The 19,573-nt window shown below is 36.7% G+C and overlaps 1 protein-coding gene across 3 annotated transcripts in view; it reads right to left on the bottom strand.

Annotated features, from left to right (window-relative positions):
* slc4a10b (solute carrier family 4 member 10b) overlaps nt 1-19,573 on the bottom strand; it is a gene marked incomplete at its 3' end in the record, with an annotated part of 26,517 nt that continues 6,944 nt past the window's right edge. For all 3 annotated transcript variants that reach the window (XM_024286670.2, XM_024286672.2, XM_024286669.2), the window contains 22 exon segments: nt 1-748; nt 1,670-1,734; nt 1,845-1,964; nt 4,679-4,852; nt 5,948-6,016; nt 6,086-6,337; nt 6,407-6,568; nt 6,646-6,759; nt 7,045-7,206; nt 7,420-7,525; nt 8,080-8,325; nt 8,405-8,538; nt 8,627-8,801; nt 9,278-9,378; nt 9,456-9,602; nt 11,765-11,852; nt 11,934-12,091; nt 15,609-15,697; nt 17,921-18,106; nt 18,186-18,346; nt 18,713-18,851; nt 19,081-19,233. In XM_024286670.2, coding sequence (XP_024142438.1) covers nt 673-748; nt 1,670-1,734; nt 1,845-1,964; nt 4,679-4,852; nt 5,948-6,016; nt 6,086-6,337; nt 6,407-6,568; nt 6,646-6,759; nt 7,045-7,206; nt 7,420-7,525; nt 8,080-8,325; nt 8,405-8,538; nt 8,627-8,801; nt 9,278-9,378; nt 9,456-9,602; nt 11,765-11,852; nt 11,934-12,091; nt 15,609-15,697; nt 17,921-18,106; nt 18,186-18,346; nt 18,713-18,851; nt 19,081-19,233 — 3,077 coding nt within the window.

Here is a 19,573-nt window from a genome sequence, read left to right as displayed (position 1 = left end):
ATGGGATAAACGTTTCAGTTTGGAAAAATTGCAAACAATTGAACATGTATTCTTGACCTCAAAGCAGCAAAATTAAAAAAAAATGTTTTAAATAACAAAATTGTAGAAGAATAAGAGCAAAGTGACATCTCTCTATAAAAATGAATAATCTTGGGGATCACTGGTTTTTCATAATTTTCTGCTGGTGATACTTAAGTCCAATTCTAATTCTCTAAGAGACGAATCAGAAACTCTGTGCTCTAAAAAAGTATTTAGAAACATGTAACATAAGGTTTTGTAGAAAGGGGTGGGACCACGGAAGACTTTTCTTCTACCCACTCCTTTTCAAACACGTTGTTTGGTTATACTTGTAAAAAAAAAAGTTGTGTTTATTTCCAGTTTGTGTTTGAAAAAAACTGAGCTGAAATTTGTCAAACAACCAGCAGAGGGCAGTATTACACATTTTTCTGTGATTACTACATGAAAAAACAAAAACGACCCCTGAGGGCAAAGTTTTGAAACACATTTGCTTAGAACAACACACAAAAAAAGTTAAAATCTTTTAAAAGTTAAGTTCAAGTGACTTTGACAACTTTTTAAGAGTGACTCAAGACACAGACAAAGGTTGTGACTCTGGTTGAATGCAATCCAAGTAAGCTTGCAAACAAAAAAAATAAAATCTGAAAATGTTTCTCAGCCGTTGGCATCCCAAGTGTTTCCAAAAGAACCCTTTGACATCTCATCTGTGATGTTGATGACAGGAATTCCTCTATAAAAGACAGAAAAGTTCAAAGTTTGACAACTCCAGATCATCATTGTGTTTTTCAAAATGGAGGCTTTTCTATTGGTTTTATCTCCATAGCAACCATTTCATTTTTTGGTGCCCTGGGGGTGATGAATATGTGTACATAATTTTTAGAGGATTCTGTAAAGGTAAATTTTGTTTTTTTTTCTTAGCAACAGAGGTTTTTGGTTAACCACGCCCACATTCCTAGTATGATCATGCTGTATGTCATATCGTTTAGTTCAGCTTGAGCCAGGATTTCATGTGATGCCTTTTTTACAGCATTCCCATAAAAATTGTACGAGCATAAGGAGGACGCCACTTTAGTGAGCTGAACATGCTAACTAATATTAAAACATCTATAAACTTGAACGAAACATTTTTTTTTTCTTAACAACTGATGCTCGAGGAGGCAGGAGGTGATGGATGGAAATCCTTGTAGAAAGTGGCAAGTGATTTTTTATTTTTTTTATTTTATTTTTTTTAATAAATTCAAAATGGCTGCCTTTTTCCAGGGTCAAAGGTTATCGAAACTTGTAGACTCGAGCGTGTGTGAAATGTTGTGAAGACCGCTCAGACAAAAATGTTTTTACTATATAGTTTCTCCCTCTGATTTAATTTTTTTATTTTTATTTTTTCATTATGTCAAAAATTTATTTGCACCTGTTAGGCGTGTATAAATTGTATTGTTTTGGACAAGGTGACGGGGAGAAAATTTTGCAGTCCAGGACAGCTGCAATCTATTATGAATTAAGTTTTTTTTCAATTAAAATCAGTCTAACTAAAAATCTTTTGAGGAAATTGTCAAAAAAACATTCAGCATTAGACTAATCGTCTAATAATTTATTGTTACTTCCTGTCGGGTCTGACTTGTCTTTGGCTTTTACGTAAAACTGTAGAACTCACTTGTATCCACCTAATGGCACTTGCACGGCCCCTTCTTCCTCTGCTAATATACTCTGCTCTTCCTCCTGTTGGATGAATAAAGACAGAACATTCTGAGTTTATGCATAAATGTTAAAAAACACATTCTTCAGACTGCTTAAAGAATGACATCATCGGCCTTTAGGAGAAGTATTACCTCTTCAGCGTCTTCCAGCTTCTTCTTTTTGCTTTCTGGCATGAGATCGTCCAGCCAGCTCAGCTCCCGCTTGGTGAAGATGCAGTCCATCAACTTCCTGATGAACACCAGAGCCAACACCTGCACAGTTTACAGTCGGAAAACAAACAAATGTTTCACAATAGTAAACGTGTGCGAGCTCCACGCATGTACAAAAATTAAATTTGGATCCATTTCATGTTTTTGACAAACAAAAAGGGATTTGGAACACATATCTGGGATCTGTCACTAGTCTCTAAAGGTCATTTCTCTACTAGATGAGTAAAGCATCTTAAATCCTACCTCGTTTAACATCTTCAATTGTTGCAATAGTTGTTAAGAAATAATGCATAAAAATAGCTTTTTCACAATTAACTCCTCCTCCATGGACAGTGATCAAACGGATGGCACTTCAGTGAATAGAAAAGAACGCTATGCGCTGGTCAAGACCAAATCTGAGCTCCTTTTTAGTCAAAGTTCAACTGGTTCAACTTTCACCTGCTTAGAGCCTGAAAGCGGACTCAACAAAATGTGTAGCAACACAAACACAAGGTTTTTTTTTTTTAACATAAAGCAAGTAAAAAAAAATAATAATTAAAGATGTCATAGAAAAACCTAATAAGTAAAATAAAAATAAAATAAATGGCAAAAAATAAAATTAATAAGTAAATGAAAGAAATGAAATGAATGAATAGAAAAAAAAGAGATAAAATAATAAAAAACCAAAAAAATCAACAAAGAAGTAAAAAGAACAAAACTGATGAATGAAAATAAACATGGTAAGAAAAGTCTAAATAGTAAAATAAATAAATGAGGAGTAAAAATGAAAAGATTGATAAATAGGTAAATCAATATTAGCAAAATAAATAAAAATAAAAGTAAATACAATTTAAATAAATTAAAAATAATACATTTATTACTTACAAAAACTAAAAAAGAACGCACAAATTTTAATACGGAAGCCCAAAATGCACATTCACTCAAGTTTTCATTGGAAATAGTTACTTAAAGGTGTTTCTGAGCCCGGTGAGAACATAGCATGAGATGAACATGTTTAATGACTGAAACATCAAAAGAAAACTTAAAATAAGTCCCATTCTTGCGATAAAAACAATACCCTGAAATCAGCTTTCTTTCTTTATGAAATTCTGAATGGTCAACCATCTCAGTGCTCGATTGTATTTAGTGAAGCGCTGACACATTTCCACCAGAGGGGATTTGTGATCGCTGAAAAAAGTGATATACTTCAGGTTTCACATGTTTGTCAGAGTGTATACATACATATACTTGTGTCTATAGCAATCACTACAGCTGTCAGTCTTATTATGAGCTGCATGCTCCATCAGACTGTGAGCAGTGAGCTGTTCCTGTGTGGATCTTTGCTGTTTTAGTAGCAGAACCCGATGTAGAGGTTGTGACACCAACATGAGTGGACAGCGCTGGATTCACAGTGGAAAAGGGATATTTCTGATGCAAACGATCTCCGTGAGAATCCTTATAAAACTTTCAGATTCCTTAGTTTTACATACAGGAGGGAGCCAGATCTGTTTCAGCCTGTCAGCTTTTTTATTTTATTTTCACTTTTAAAGGGTTTATATTATGTTATTTCAAAGCCTGTCAGAGTAAACTAGATCATATGATAATAAAATTTACCTTTTGGGACACTAAAGAACGATTTTTTAAAATGAAATATGAGTTATTTTCACAATCTAATTTTCCTACCCAGAAGTAGGAAGCCTTGACGACCTTTCGCTCCTTGTGGGTCCGCCCATTTGATGACGCCAACCTAGAGCTGACCTAGCCTCTAGGAGGTTGACATTAAAACCATTGACTCTTAGAGCCAATGCTAAAATGAAGCATTTTGTCAATCACCACTAGCTCAGCAGCGAAAGTGGTTGAATGAGTTAACCTGGAGGCGGGGCTGGTAGCGGAGCTGTTCCCCCACATTTATACGTATGAATGTGAGAATGTTCTCAGAGATACTTGAATGGATCAAAATACCAATTTGTGGTTGCATTTTCATGATAAATCCTCACTATTTACACTTAAAAGCTTAAAAAAAAGATTTTGCAGGATATAGGCCCCTTTACTTAATGTTCTTTCTTCTTTGGCGCCCTCTTGTGGCCACAATGTGAACTGTCACTCATATTGGCCATCTACTGTTTACATTCCCTGAAATTTATAGTTTCTTCTAACTCTTCAGTGAGAGTGTCAAGTCATTTATAGATTTGTTTCGTGGCTCTGCACCAGAACCAAATCAAGTCTTGAAGTTCTAGTCTTTTTTTTTGTTACCATTGTTGGCAGGCATGAGAATCAGGTGCAATCTGTTCACTGATTGAAATGTCCTGGTTGATGCTTTAACAGCCAAATAAAATGCGTCACACACATCCATGCTTTTTTTGTTTAGTTTTTTTGTTTTTCTAGTACAGTTGACTGTCTGGATTTAATTCTTTCTTAGATTTTAGGATTTTTATTGATGTGGAGCTTAAATATTTAGAAGGTTAACAATTTACATATGAAATATTAGTTCTGGTTTCAAGCTTTATCTGGATAACATGGTGATGTGGGTGGTACCCTTCTGTTGCCTTCTGTGCAGCATCTTCTCTTTTTGACCTGGAAAGTGACAGACTTTCTCTCTAATTATCAGTTCAGAAATCTAAAAAAAATAAAAATAACAAAATGAATCCTTTCTGCACATAATGTGTATCCCACTCTCTCCAACCATTTTTTTCCCTCCTTCATTTTGTAACCCTTGCATGTGAGTAACTCTTGGCTGCCAGACATCTGCAGGCTTTAGCAGCCTGCTGTCAACTAACCATCATGGGAAACACGATGGCTGCCCTGGAGGTTTTGATGATCCACAGCAGAGCCAGACAGCTGAGCTGGATGATGGTGAAGAGGTGCACCTTCCTCAGGGGGACGTGCCGTAAGTAGATGAAGTCTGGCTGATGCTTGGGCGGCATGCCAAACAAGGTGAGACGATCGAAGAACTGCAGGAGACAAAAAATAAGATGTAAAAACTAAACCGAAAAACTCCTCCTCACTCCTAAATTTGCAGCCACTTTTTTAGTAAGATTTAGTTATGAAAAGCTTTTCATTTTCTGGCAGAAATTTTCTCTTGATCATCTGTTCTGATTATAACAATCATAGATGAGGTCTGTGGACAAAGGATTTTTTTTTGTCTACAATAAAAGAACACGGAACAGCTCATGTGAGAGCTAAATCCCTCAGGTTTGAGTTCAGTGGAAGTTTATTTTTCTTTGATAAAATAGTGTAGTTTTATCCCCTGAAAGCCTCAGTGTCTGACTGAATAAGTAGAAATGCATAGTTCAGGACAAAAATGTAGATTATTTTTGTTTGTTTCAAAGTAAGATATTGTTCACATCAAGAAACCTGTGAGCACATCAGTTATTTCCCAGTAATTTGAAGCATGCTGATTTCTCTCTCCAAATGAAAAAAAATCTTGTTCACATTTTGAGTCTCAGACTTGATTTTGTTTTTTTAAATGAAAAAAAATACAAATTTTAACAAATCATAATGATGCTCATGGGTAGAGAGTGCAGATAAACCACTACGATGTAAAGCACAATCCTGGAAAACAAGATTTACATTTTAGGGTTTTATTCTCTCCAGAGATTTTAATGAAAAAACTTAAAACTTATATTTTTAGTATGGCTTTTATGCAGTTTTCACATGATTTAACTTGATTTTATAAATTTTGACTAATAATTAATTTGATTATATTTGTGGGATGTGTATGTGTATTGTGTTTTAATATATTTATTAATTTATTATTAAGATTGCTATTTTAGTTACCATGTTTGTTTTGTTTGTTTGAACAATTTTAATGCCCTACATAGATATATTTAAGATCACAAGAAGGAAAGAAAGAGCTTTAATTAATGACAAAGTCCCATTAAAACTCAGCCAGTTTTTAATTAAATTAACAACAATATGACTCAAATAATAATGTTGTTATTTTATGTTTATCCATACACAAAATTGCTTCATTTTTTTTATTTTTAAGGCCGAAATTGAACAAAAATGTTGACGTAAGTGTGCGTAAAAACTCAAAAATGGTTTACCTGAATGCCTCTGAGAGAAGAAGCTCCCATATACAGGAACACCCCATACAACACCGGCATGGGGATGAACTGAGGAGCAGTGAAGACCGAGTCAGATGGATTTACAGACGGGAGGTTGAGGAAAAGGCAAAACTGCACCTTTAGCACCGACGTCATGAAGACGGAGCAGCCCATGAGGGTGAAGATCATGAGCCCCGTGAAGCGCTGTTCTCTAATTCCCAGGAATTTTGGCTGCTCGCCGGGAGCCGAGCACTCGGACTCCAGCTTCAGGCTGTTCACGTGTGTGATGGAGAGGACGGTGGCCGCCACAAACCACGGCAGGCCCATCAGAGAGCACACGCCCAGCATCACCCCGACCATGAACAGGTCCAGGTGGTATCCGCAGCCTTTCTGGAGGATGGGGAAAGTCCAGGTGAACACAGCTGCACCAAAACAGGAAACGGAGGCTGCAGAAAGTACCTTGAGTTTGTTCTCCTTCCTGTTGATGATCACAGCTGTGATCTGCTGGTCCATGAAGATGAGAATGGTACAGAGCAGGGCGGGAACCACAGTTATGATTACCGTCCACCAGGGATTGGGCCCCAAAGGGTTAATGAACCAACCTCGATCATCTCTGGTCGGCTAATGAGACATAAGAAATTTAAAAAAAAATTTAAAACAAGTTTGTTGAAGTATTTTTATTTAGTGCCAGAGCTCACCTTAAAAACACTGGGAACCTTCAGTTTTGGAGAGGGAACGCCCAGAGCGTAGTCTACTAGAACCATGGTGAGAATGGTGAAGAAAACGGCAAAGTCGCTGATGATGGATCGCACCTAAAAATATTAAAAAAAAGCCCTGAAATTACATTAATTACATAAATGTGAAATAAAAACGTTAATTTTTTTGTCATGCAATTTTCATGTATGGCCACTAGAGGGTGCTGATGTTCCATGATATAAAATTTAGATTTTTTTTTTTTTTTTAGCTAAAAAAAAACTTTATTTAGTTTTTGCCTAAAACAAAACGCTATTATCCAGTTTGAGCTATAACAAAACATTTTTTTTATTTTTTCAATATCTGGTCCCTATAAAATAAGAGGGTATAGCTGAGTTTTATACCTTTGTGGGAAAGTAATTGCTGAACTTGAACTCTTTGAGGAAGGCAGACATGAAGACGGTGGAAAAGAAGAGGATGACACACCAGAAGAGAACGTCGGGAACGTAGGGTCCATGCGGGCCGCAGGCACTGCCCACAAACTCGCCCTGCTTTTCAATACAGTCCTGAAAAAAAAACAAAAAAGCTTTATTTGTAATAAACACTACATTTTCCTAATGTTACATCATTAATAGATCTAAAATAATCCAATATAATCCAGCCCACATGGCCTTAATCTCATCTACTCAGTATCCTCCATCTGGAAAAGCAGGCCACTTAAAGACATGCAATATGATTCTTTCCTCTTTTTTTAATCTTTGTGGAAGAAAGGCTCGTACCTTCACCTCCATGGCTTCCCAGTAGATTTCTGAAGCGGTGACGTTGTTAATCTCCCAAAACTTCAGGGTCTCGTTGGTGGGATCTGAAGGCTCGATGCAAGTACACCTGCAGGACACGGACATCCAGATTCATTAAGAATATCTGATTGTTCACTTACTTAATTAAACTTTTGATTGGATTGATTGAAACCCATTTCAGATTAATTAGAAAATTAGAAAATAAAGGAATGAATTAACATAAACAGTTGAAGATTATTCATAAATCTTCGTAAATATACTTTTTTTGCAGAAATATGTACAGTAAACAGATTTCTCCCACATACTGCAAGTCACATTAGATTAATTAAATATATTTATTATTAATTATTAATTAAAGTTAAGTAGAGTTTCAGTAGTTGCTTGTAAAGGGGTAGGAAGAAGCCATTTTTTAAAATTATTCTATTCTGCTATTTCTTCTTCTATATGTTTTTATGTAGTTGTCATAACTCAGTCATCAGATTATTTATATTAGTGATAAAATGCTTATTGAGCGTCCTCAAAAAACATTCTTCCATCATTTCATACAGTGGCGGACATATCAGTTTGGGGGCCCCGGGCGAACAATAGGATGGGGCCCCCAGGAGTAGTTGTATTAACAAATCACACTTGATGTCTACATACGAGTACGTGGTGAGCTTGTTCAGGTTGTTGTTCTTGTTAAAAGGGAAATGTTCGCCCAGGTGGATGAGCTTCTCCAACGCCTCGTATATGAAAATGATGCAGATGAGCGAGGCAAACGCTTCCTCGGTGAAACGGGTGATGTAGCAAACGAGAGAACTGGCATCCGTGGCCACCAGCAGAATGCAGAGGAAAGCCGTCCACAAGCCGATGCAGGTTCTCAGCGACAGGTAGGACAACCCGTACTCCCTGTGAGGGGAACGTATTCATTCCATGAAGCACTTTGTAATGCCAAACGTTTGACTGAAATGCACTTTTTTTCACATACTTGCAGAATTTGAACAAAATCTTTTCAAACACCAGGACGGGGCCCGTGCTCCCCAGAATGGTGAGGGGCTGCCCCGCAAACAGGGAGTACGCTATTCCAGTCAGAGAGGCTCCGAACAGAGACTCAATGGCACTCTGGAACACAGCGGAGGAGGGAATCAAGGCAAACAGAAGCTGGTGCAGTCAGGAGAGCAGAAAAGTTTGACTAAAAATCAAGTCTTACTATTCTTCCTTCAGTAGCCTCGCCCAACAGCCCCCCAAAAGTGATAACGGGGGACATACAGGCACAGTAGAGGAACAGGAACGAGGCGATGCACTGCAGGTTAGCAGCATCCGTGTAGTCAGACAGATAGTGGGGGACCTTCCGCTTGATGTCAAGAACAAGACCCCCAAACCACCTTAAAAACACCAAAAGTCAGTTGATGTTCTTTTCTTTAAAAAAAAAAAAAATCGTGCTTCCTAACATTCAGATCCTGACTCCATGAGGAAGGACTCTGTTACTAAAAACTCTAGCTGCAAATAGAAAACGTGTTTCTATGGAAACCGCTAAAGTTCCCTCGTAGATGTTCGGCATTACATTCAGCATTTTGATTGACACCATTACGTTTGATTTCACGAGTTTATCCCAGCATTCCCGGCGTGACACAGTCGACGAGCTTCTCTAAAAGTGTCATCCCCAGCAGTTGTTACTGCACCACAAATATCAGCTGGGTATGTTTTATTTTTGTCTCTTTAATTACGCTGCAGACCTGCTGTATTGAAAAGCACAACATATTTCATAATGACACTGCAGACTGAGAAGGATAAATGTTTATTAATGCATTTCCGGAGAATACAGAAAAAGTACTCGAAATATAATCAACCAAAATTGTACCTTCCTGTTCGCTGCAGTTCTGGACCTCCATGGCCGTGTTCTTCCTCCTCCTCTTCATCAACTAATCCATTTGATAATATGTTGCTTTTTTTCCTTTTTTCCTGTCACACAAATTGACAAACAATTACTTTCTGGCATCATTGAGACCTAAAAAGATCAAACAAAGCTCTCTGCCGACCTGAGAAGGGACGTTTTTTGGCGGCTCTATGCGTATGGTTGGATCCCACTCTCCCGGAGGCAGGACGGTCACTTGATCCAGGAATTCATCAATCCCAGCGATCAGATCGTTTCGGTCTTTGGCCTTATAGGCAACATCATGAAAAACCTGCAATCAGAAGAGAGTGACTGAGTTCCATTTAAAGCATCTTATTTATTCATCGTCTTTGGAAAAAAAAAACAAGTTTCCTGTGAAATTTCTCTTTATTTACATCCACAAGACTGGATTTACTATCAAGCAAACTGAGACTCTGTCTCAAAAACAAGCGTGTCCTGCAGCAGAGTTCAGATGAGCTTTCACACCTTCAGAAACACGAGAACAAACTGTGCTGTGAATGCAACCTGTGTCATTCACCAGTCTTAAGAGTAGACAAACAGAAATAAATTGTTTTGTTTGAACTGAAGACAAAAGGAATCAGTTTCACTATATGTGCTTTGAGATTGCAATTTCTGTGCAGAAACATTAGGATTAAAAACAGATCTACTACACATTTACTGAGAAATGACTTGTTTTTCTCATGAATCGATGCAAAAACGATGATTTCAGACAAAAAGAAACTCTTTTCTGCCTTTGTTGCTCATCATTGGGATTAGGAATGACTACATAAGGCAATGCATGGGAATGTGTTATTGTTGTTGCACCTTTAGAAAATACATGCATCTAGCAAAAAAGTAAAATGTTGTGGTCAGGGCCGGCCCTGGGCACATGCAACTTAGGCGACTGCCTAGGTTGGATGTGCCCTGGTTCTTTTCTTTTTCCTTTTTTTTTTGTCATTTCAGGTAAAAATAAAATATAAAAATGTAAGAAAAACAACTCATTTGTTTGATTGACTTATACAAAATTACTTGGATATTCACATCCTGCTGCATTTAGGTCAAAACAGACAAATTTAATTGTCCATCTAGTGTTTTATTTTTTTGTTTTTAACAGCTCAATTCCCCCTACTATTGACCTATTATTGACTGATCGGTGGATCAGTCAGTTACTGCACTTGGTTTCAATCTGATGGCTCTTTTAGATTATCGATCATCTTCAGATCTATTTTCTAAAGCCTTCCTAGCTTTTTTTTAGTTTGGAATTTTGCTTTTTTTAGCCAAAATTAAATTGTTTTCTGTGACATTTTCTGACAGTAGTCCATTAGAAATTTGTCTCTGAACTGTGGGCAGGACTGTTGGCGTGGAGCAATCCCACCCCCTCTTCCCTTCCCTTTTGCTGAAAGCTCGAAGCACAGATATTTTATTTATTAAATGACTTCTTTGTGATTCACAATGATTTTAATAAAATAAAAAACCCCTCAAAAGTGCAATTTTGAGTTTCATTTTCTTACTACAGTGTGTTAAAAATTAGTCTGTATGTTTCTCCACATATTTGGACACATTTAATATCAATTTGAACATCACTGAGTGATCTAAGTGATATAACTTGACATAAACATTTTTAAGCCTATTTAAAACTTTCTATGAAAGGTACGTTCTGCTTATGTTTAAGTTTAGACACTTAAGGATACCTTTAAGAGACAGGTAGACTCCACAAAAGTGTCTCAATGATTCAATTTTAGCCAAAGAAGCAAAAATAGTAAATCAGAAGCAGAAGGTCCAAACATTAACCTCCATTAAAATATGAATTTTTGTTCAATTTTTTTTTTATGAATAGAATAAGTCGTGTTTTAGTTCGATGTTTATCAAATCATTTTCTTTTTTAGAACTTTTTTAAAATAAGATTTAACTTTGATGTATGAAGCTTTTTTAAGACAGATTATTTATTGAGGGTGTCTTATTTTTTTCACACGACTGTATATGTCCTTTATCATGAGAAAAACACTTTTCATCAGAGTGGGTTTTTGAATAAAACCTTCAAATACCAATCTACTATCAACATGTACATGTGGTTAAAAAAAGCCATTTTGGAGAATTTTACTCTTTTGTAAAAATCTGTTTTCTCCACATTTCCCACTGCTTTAAACATAAACCTAAAAACTGGTGGAATTTTTCGGTCCTGATGGATGACAATATAAACTGTGGGCAAAAGAGGAGCACATGAGGGCTGACTAATCGCTAAAATCAAGTTACGAAAGCTCTGAGCTGTGCTTCACACTTTGAAATGTTCCACCACTTTGGGAATTTGCTCCGTTCTGCCGGTCTGTGAATTTATTCAAAGAGAAGAAAATCTGACAATGATATCTGGCTGAAACTCTGAGCAATCTGTACTCTTTCTGAAACCATTCAGGGCCGACAGCACCCCGGTGCAGATGTTCCTTCCTCCATGCTTACCTCGTCTGTCATAAGTGTTGCAATAGACCTCCCGATCTCGTGATACTGAGCCGCCCTACCATAGGGCCCTAACAGAATAAAGAGGAACCTGAAAGCAAAGTCAGAGCGTTTCCAGTGACTGTTTTCCAGCAGCGTGGAAGCTTTCCGTACAGAAGAGTCAGTCGGTCACCTTGTGGCTATTGGGACTTCAGCCAGGCCGCTGAGCAGCACGGCGGGGGAAAGGCGCACAAACGCCACCACCGGCTTGTTCAGAAACTCCAGCTCTCCCACCAGCACGTTACACGCCTCGGCCCCCGGCGGGATCTTCTTCATGAAATGCAGGTCTATCTGAAAGAGGACACAATGTGAAAGGTCTGATACGCCGTTTCAGATGGCTTAAGCCGCTGGGAGTGTGGGGATTACTTAAATAATAGGGGGAAAAAATAACTCCTGGAGTGGATTTTTTTTTTTATGTTTATCCTCATAATAATCCCCGGATGTTAAGAGTTTAGCTTTAAGTCTAAACATAACTCCATTTCTAAATGTTTCACACTTATCAATATTAAAAATCGTAGCGTGATTTTTAACATAAAAAACCAAGATATACAAAAAAACACTTTCTGATCTTGTTTTATGAGTGATAAAAATGTGCAAAATTATAAATCCTGTTTTGAGATTATGTTTTTTTTTTCAAAAAATATTGTTTTTGTATGCATATTATGATAAATACAATTGAGACTTTTTTTTAATCAAATAGCATATTTGACATCCAAATGTTGCCATAAAAACTTGTTTCTAGACCTCCAGGCTCATTTTACACTCTTGTACAAACAACACTATATATATATATATATATATATATATATATATCTATATCAATATGTATCGATTAGTTGATAGTAGGCTGCTAGAAGTTAGAAGCTGGGGAAAGTATGGTGCACTGGGGTTCTGTCCTCTATTTTCATTCCCTCTATTCTTTATCATCTATTTTTCATTTAGTTCTTCATGTCTCTGTTTGGTGCGGTGTGATTCATGTGTTGTCTCTCTTTCCCTACACCCCTCTGGGGAAGCGGGAGAGATTCCAGGAGGCTCGTCTGTGCTCCTGTTCTTGGCAGTGGACCTCGCCTCTGGCTCGTCCCCCAAGTTGTCCCAGCTTCATCAAGATGAAAGCCATCTTGTATGCTACTCAAACATGTACCAGTAGTTGTAGAGTAAGATAAGATAATTATTTTTATTATTTCTATTATTTTTTCCTGGAATCTGTTTTTTTTTTTTTTTTTTTTGAGGAGGGTCTAAGCCAGGCAGGGATGCCCAGTTTAGCTTCATCTATCAAGTTTAGTTTATTTTAGTACCTTTATCCTTTTTTCTTATACTTTTCAATATAAATGATAAAATGAAAATATGACATTGAGGTAAAACTCTGTGTTTTTTATCTATATATATACGCATGCCTCTAAATAGCAATAAGAAATTGTTATGCAACAGAAGATAAGAGCTTTATGTGCGTAAATATGTGACTCATTTTGGTCAGCTACCTGAAAAGTCTTAACATACATGACAAAACTTAATTAACTAAAACAATTTAACTAAAACATATTATTTATGTCAATTGTTAGCAGCATTTTTCTTTAAATCCAAAGAGCAAGAATGGAGTGATAAAAGAGACTCATGTGACTAGAGCTTCACATAGCAGACCCCGCACTAAAGCAAATGCACATTATTTTACTTTAAAACATAATTTAAGTAGAGCGCCTTCAAGTTATTTCAGAAAATGGGCAAACAAATGTTGCATAAAGAGCAGTTTCCTGTTTAATTGTATATGTGGGGTCTGTATGTACTAAAATAGTTATTACTCAACATGTTTTTAATCCTAATCCACCCCATCACCGCCGTTCCGTATAAAGTGACCACCTGTTTGCTTTCACAAACAGACATTTACATAACCTATTGTGGTTGAATATGATGTCATTGTTTCTATAGAACAATCTATACATGTAGGAAAGAAGTTATTTTGCTGCATTTATGAAATGTTTGCTCTCTTATTATTTAGAAATCCAAGTTTTCACTCCGTTTTAGCCGTAGAAGAGGATTTTGGTCAATTTACGGAACCACCTGTTCATGCTTGAACAAAAAAACGGTCAAATGGACCCAGAAAAGTACAGTTAATGACTAGAAATGTGCAACAAAAAGTGAAAATATTCAAGCTGTCTTGTTTTTTAGACATTGTTTTGGTCAGCAGGAACTCATTTTTTCACAAAAGGTGACAATTACTGCAGCAATTTACAGCGTGACAAATACGTTTTTAATCTGTTAACTGAGTTGACTTCTTTTAGTAGAAAACAAATAAATGCACAAACTTGTAAATTAGTATGACATGCATGATGGATGAAGAGGTAAAGGAAGGAAAAAGGAAGACGATGACAGGAAACAGGAAATGTATGAATTAAAAGAAGTGTAAATTGAACCCAAACTGGGCTGTTAACAAATTATTTGCAACATCCAGCTGAAATGTTTATATAAATGTGTGTATGTGTAACACAATAACTGAGAAAATGTGTTTATGCCAAATAATTTCCTTGTTGCATCAATGCTTCATTATTGTTGGAAAATCTGTTAGTTTATCCATTTTAAAGGAGTAAGGAGAATGCATTTGTGGGATGAGCCTCTTATTTTATTACACTTATATCATGTAATCATTATTGAGCTTTAATTTGAAACCAGAGGATCAAACTGCTTCTGCATTTTATAGTGAATTATCCTCAAGAAGAAGCATAAATTGATGTAAAATGTATGGCACATTCATGTTCACAATTAAACCTCCAGTGCCTTTGGAGAATCATGTTTTAAGTTTACTGTGCAAATATAAAGAAAATAACATTCAAATATAGCCTTATAACTTTGTTTCACTCCGTTAAAGTTTTTTTGAAAAAGTAGAATGACATGAAAATATCTCATAACTTAAGTTTACATTACTGTAAGGTTAATTAATATACAGAAAGAATTCTTTGTGTATCATGTGCAGCTGAGCTACGATTTTAATTGAGTTTTTTTGCTTTATTGGATTGAGAAATTTCATTCAATTGCTGTATAACAAGAGTAAAGTTTGTTATTGCTTCACAATAATGCAACTTATATCTTCTGATATCCCCATTTCCTGTAACCAGCTACTATCAGGTGGATAACATTTTAACCCTGAACAGTTAACCAGTTCATCACAACCACATTTAGAATCCCAAATTAAACCATATTTTTGGACTAAGAACACTGGAGAAAACATGAGGAGAACATGTCAGCTCCACACACAAAGAGCATGCTGTGAACCAGGAACTTCCTGTAGTGAGGTGATGCTGCAACCTATTATTTTACAACCACAAAACACTGACAGGAACACGACTCCATGCCCCACATGTGAGGGCTTTATGGCAGACACCCTAATGGTTAAGGGTTTTTACCACAAAATCCATGAGACTAAGCTGCAGTTGGTTCTGGATCGGCCATATTGTCTCCCAAACTTTGTAAATCTGTGGAAAACTCCTAAGAGTTGAGATGGTGAGGAGATGATCTTCATAAAATGCCACAGATGTCCCTCAATAACCGCAAGAAATATGTTTTAAAAATAGAAAAGTAAATCCAGCATTATAGAATAAAATCAAAGATCCTCTTTTACATTCTGTAATTTACAGGAAACCTTACACGGATGAGATTGATTGACGGTTTACAGCCAATCAGGACGGAGAACACAGTCCACTGAAAAAAACCAGTGCACTAAAAAAATAGTAACACCAGCTCTTTGAAATTGGCAGATAAAATATGACGCTTATGCATCTTCCTTACAAATTTACAAGTATGTACATGTATTTCATACCTTGCTGAAGTCCACAGAGCTGTTCTCTCTGCTGACATCCGCTTTCCCGTCTGGACATGCTAACTGGGATTGGGAGGCCATCATCTGACCTGAAAAACAAGAAAGGTTAAAGTTTGCTTTTTTTTACATCTACCAAACCCATAAATCACATCATTTGTGAATAAATACCCTTAGAAATAAATCTAGTTACTTCCATCAAACAGAAACCAAAAGGTTAATAGATTAATGATTAATTTATTGGCCATATCTATGCATATTTTTCTCTTGTTGAAGTAAAAACCTCACAAATTATCGACTAAACTGCAGTTTCAAAAAAAAGAAAAAAAAGAAATCAGGCTCATCAGTGTAATCACTGCCAAGCTGGCTGACAGGTCTGGCCTAATTCCTGCAGCCGTTAAACTGTGTGGTCAGAAATTAGCACTCATTACGGCGCTAATGCGCTCACAGAGATGAAACAAAAATGCAACAGTGTTGAGAAAATATATTTTCCTTCATTCAAAGTCTTTTAGTTTGTCCGTTTGAATCATATTGTCATTCCAAATCATAGAAATGCTGTTTTTGATGCTTCTTTTTACTCATATTTTCATAGTTTTTAACTGATAAAATTGTATGTAGACACTACTTTTTATTATGTGGCAACCAAATGTGCAGACATACATCTATAAAAGTTTACTTTTTAGTCTTATCGAATGTTTTTATTTGTCTTCATTGTCTTCAACAGTTAAGTATTCACATCTCAAAGATCCCACTTTAGAATCCCTTTGTTAATACAGGAAGGATAATCAGATGGAAGAGACAGATACACATGCACTGATCAGAAATGATGCAAAACTGTTTAAAAAACAAAAAAGTCAAGGCATTTCTTTAAAACATTAAAGTTGTTGCATCTAAAAAGGAAGCTGAGAAAAGATCTATTCAAAGAATGCATTAAAGTTCCTGAAAATAACAGCAGTTTGTTCATATATACTATATAAGCTGCTGTGTTTCAGCTTCTCTTTATTTAATTATATCCACATCTGCTTCATATTACCTGACACTTCTAAAGTTTCTCACCGTGACAGAAGGTGGAACAGACACACAGAGTCACAGATAATTATTGGCATGAAGTGACTTCAGGGTTTGGAGAACCCAAAGATTTTTTTTTTTTTTTGTAGGCACATTTCCTAGTCACCATCAGTGTAATCCTGATCCTCTGAAAACTTTTTTAGGCAAAAATTGACCAGAAGTTTTATACAGTCTCTTGTAAGTGAGTAGATTTTCCATGTCTGTTATTGAGCTTCAGATGTTATTTTCTGTGACTGATATCATCAAAGCTGTTCACTCCATCAGAGCAAAGACTGTACCTCTTTTACCACTCCGTTAAGGCTCTTTGGTTAAGATAAAATGTTTTTTAAAAAGGTAAAAACTAACGGTAAAGGAAAAAGTAAGTAAGTAGCAAAGTTGAAAAAAAGTAAATTAACTTAAACTTAATTCATCTCACTGACAAACAGTTGACGGACAGTATGAATCACTCGGTGAGGATCAGTAATTCTCCAGCAATTCTTTGTAGTTCATCAAACTGACACATTTGGACTTAATTTTGAGCTTCATTTATCACAGAAAATCAATTTATTGTTACTAAGTACCATTCGAATTAAAGTTATAATCCACTAGATTATAAAGCAGATTTTCTATTTTTGAACAAATTCAAGGTTCGTGGTTTTAATATATGGTACGTGTCACTTAATTAGCTATGATTTAGTTTTTGTTGGTTATATTTATTAATTTGTGGCTGAAATGCACCAGAAACACTAAAATAAACTGTTTATATTTTTATACATAATTGATAATTTTACACTTTCTACTGCATTTGTTGCATTGACATGATCCTATGGTGTAGGATGTCTTTTATTTTGAAAGAAAGTCATGCAAAGCTCTGTCAAAATAAAATGTTTCTTTTTTTTACCTATTTTCTCTTCATTTTTATATTTTATTCATGTAAAAAATAGTTTATTTGAATACATGTGGCAGTAGCAAAACCATAAATATAAATCTGTATTTCATTTTTCTAAAAGTTGAGTGAAGACTTTGTAGCTCCTACTGGGTTTTGGTTGGCGAGAAAGCGCCAACCAAAATGTTGAAGGTTGCAGATCTCTGGTATAGCGGCATTGTGACACGGCCTTTATTATTAAGTATTTTGACAATGTTTTACTTGGATAAAAAAAATGTAGTTCTTCCTAATCTGCTTTTATTTTACATAATTTGTCTTTAGAAATTGCAAAGATTCTGAGTTACCGTATTTCACTGGTTGCTTACTGATCCAACATTCTTACCGTTCTTGTCCAGATTGAGGTCTGACGCTCGTCGGCCCATGTCTGCAATAGAACGTACTATCGGCAGGCGGTTAGCCAGCTTCTTCTGGTTCTGGTGATGGTGCTTCTTTAGCAGTGTTTCACGCACTTTCAGTCTGATCTCGTCTCCGAGTGGCGAGTATAACTCCTGGTGATCCAGGACCATATCTAAGGTAGAGAGAATAAACTCAATTTTGAGGATCCTACAACACAAAGAGAGCAGCTAAAATAGCAAAAATCACTTTACCTGCAATCTCCTCAATAGTATTGGCCCTCATGTCCAGCAGCACCGTGCTGTTGATGATGCAGCTGCGCAGTTCAAACAGGCTGTGCAGAGACAGTGTGGCTACGTAAGGTTTACTCCATCGCTCTCCTCCATCCTCCACATCCTCCTCAAACTTCAACCACCTGTAGGAGAGGTTTGAGTTCCATCAACACAGGCGAGCAGACGGCAAACTAACACGCCATCTGTTCCCCTTTGATTCACTCTGAGGCCTCCACAGTGAGCTCTAATGGCTTCATCTTGAAAACACTCCAAATAAAACATTCCTTGTTAACCATATCAAGAGAACATCTCATATCCAGCTTTACAATTTCCTTCCATGACACAAAACAATTACTGGATTGCAGTTACGTAATGTAAAATATTGGGCAAATATGTATTTTTCATTAGGATAAAAGGGATCATGCTTGTGGCGTTCGGTCTGAGCTGTCTGTAAAGACATCCTGGCTTTGTGTACATGGAAAACCACCATGTCTGACTGACGTTCCCACCTGGCACTTTCCCGCCACTCCGAATCCTCCCCGTTCTTCACACAGATCTCATCCATTTCTGTGAAGAGGTCGTGAGGGATGTGCTCCTCATCGTCATCTTCCGCCCCCAGCAGGAACTGCACTCTCTGGGAGGGCGTGTCTGGGAGTACAAGGATTTGGGATGAACAAAAGCTGATAGAAAAAGATTTATTTTTGCAGCATATACACAGTCAGCTGACGCTTCCAGACTGCTCGGATCAGTATACACTGCCAGGGAGGAACTATTTATCCCACAAATGATATCAAATACAGAATCCAAAAGATTAAAAAACAAGAAAACAGAAAAATCACCGAATTCCAGTCTGGACTTGTATATATGTAGCTAGTACCATATAGAGGAGACTCTCGACCCTCCACCAGAGGGGAGTTCCGCTCCCTGCTCCTCCTCCAGTGTTTGTTGCTATGGTGACGGTGCTTGCGATGGCTCCGATGCCGAGTGCTGCCCAAGGGGACATGGACCCCAATGTACAGAGTCCTATGGCCTGAGGAAACAAAGGGGTTACACAAAAATCAACAACAAACATTTATTTCTGTGTGGATGTGCTTCTGTTTTTAATTGAGCTTTAATCAGTTTGAGAGATTAAAAAGAAAAAGCATTTTTGTATAATTTTTGAAGCATCAAGTGTTGATTTTAAGTAAAAATATAAATGATCTGTTTCACACGATTCCAGATATCTTCAATCTGATGATGCCTGTCAGGAACTGCTCCCAATTTTTTTCTTATTTCCATCAGATTTTTCCTTCTTTTAGCAGTTTCTCTTTTTACAAAATCCAGCAGTTCTGGTTCTTAGGGCTTTAAAATCCTCCTTGCAAAACAGCACG

This window comes from Oryzias melastigma, linkage group LG21 (genome assembly GCF_002922805.2).
Source record: "Oryzias melastigma strain HK-1 linkage group LG21, ASM292280v2, whole genome shotgun sequence".
Classification (NCBI taxonomy): Eukaryota; Metazoa; Chordata; class Actinopteri; order Beloniformes; family Adrianichthyidae; genus Oryzias; species Oryzias melastigma.
The sequence above is the reverse complement of the archived record's forward strand: the minus strand, read 5'-3'. Positions and strand labels throughout refer to the sequence as shown.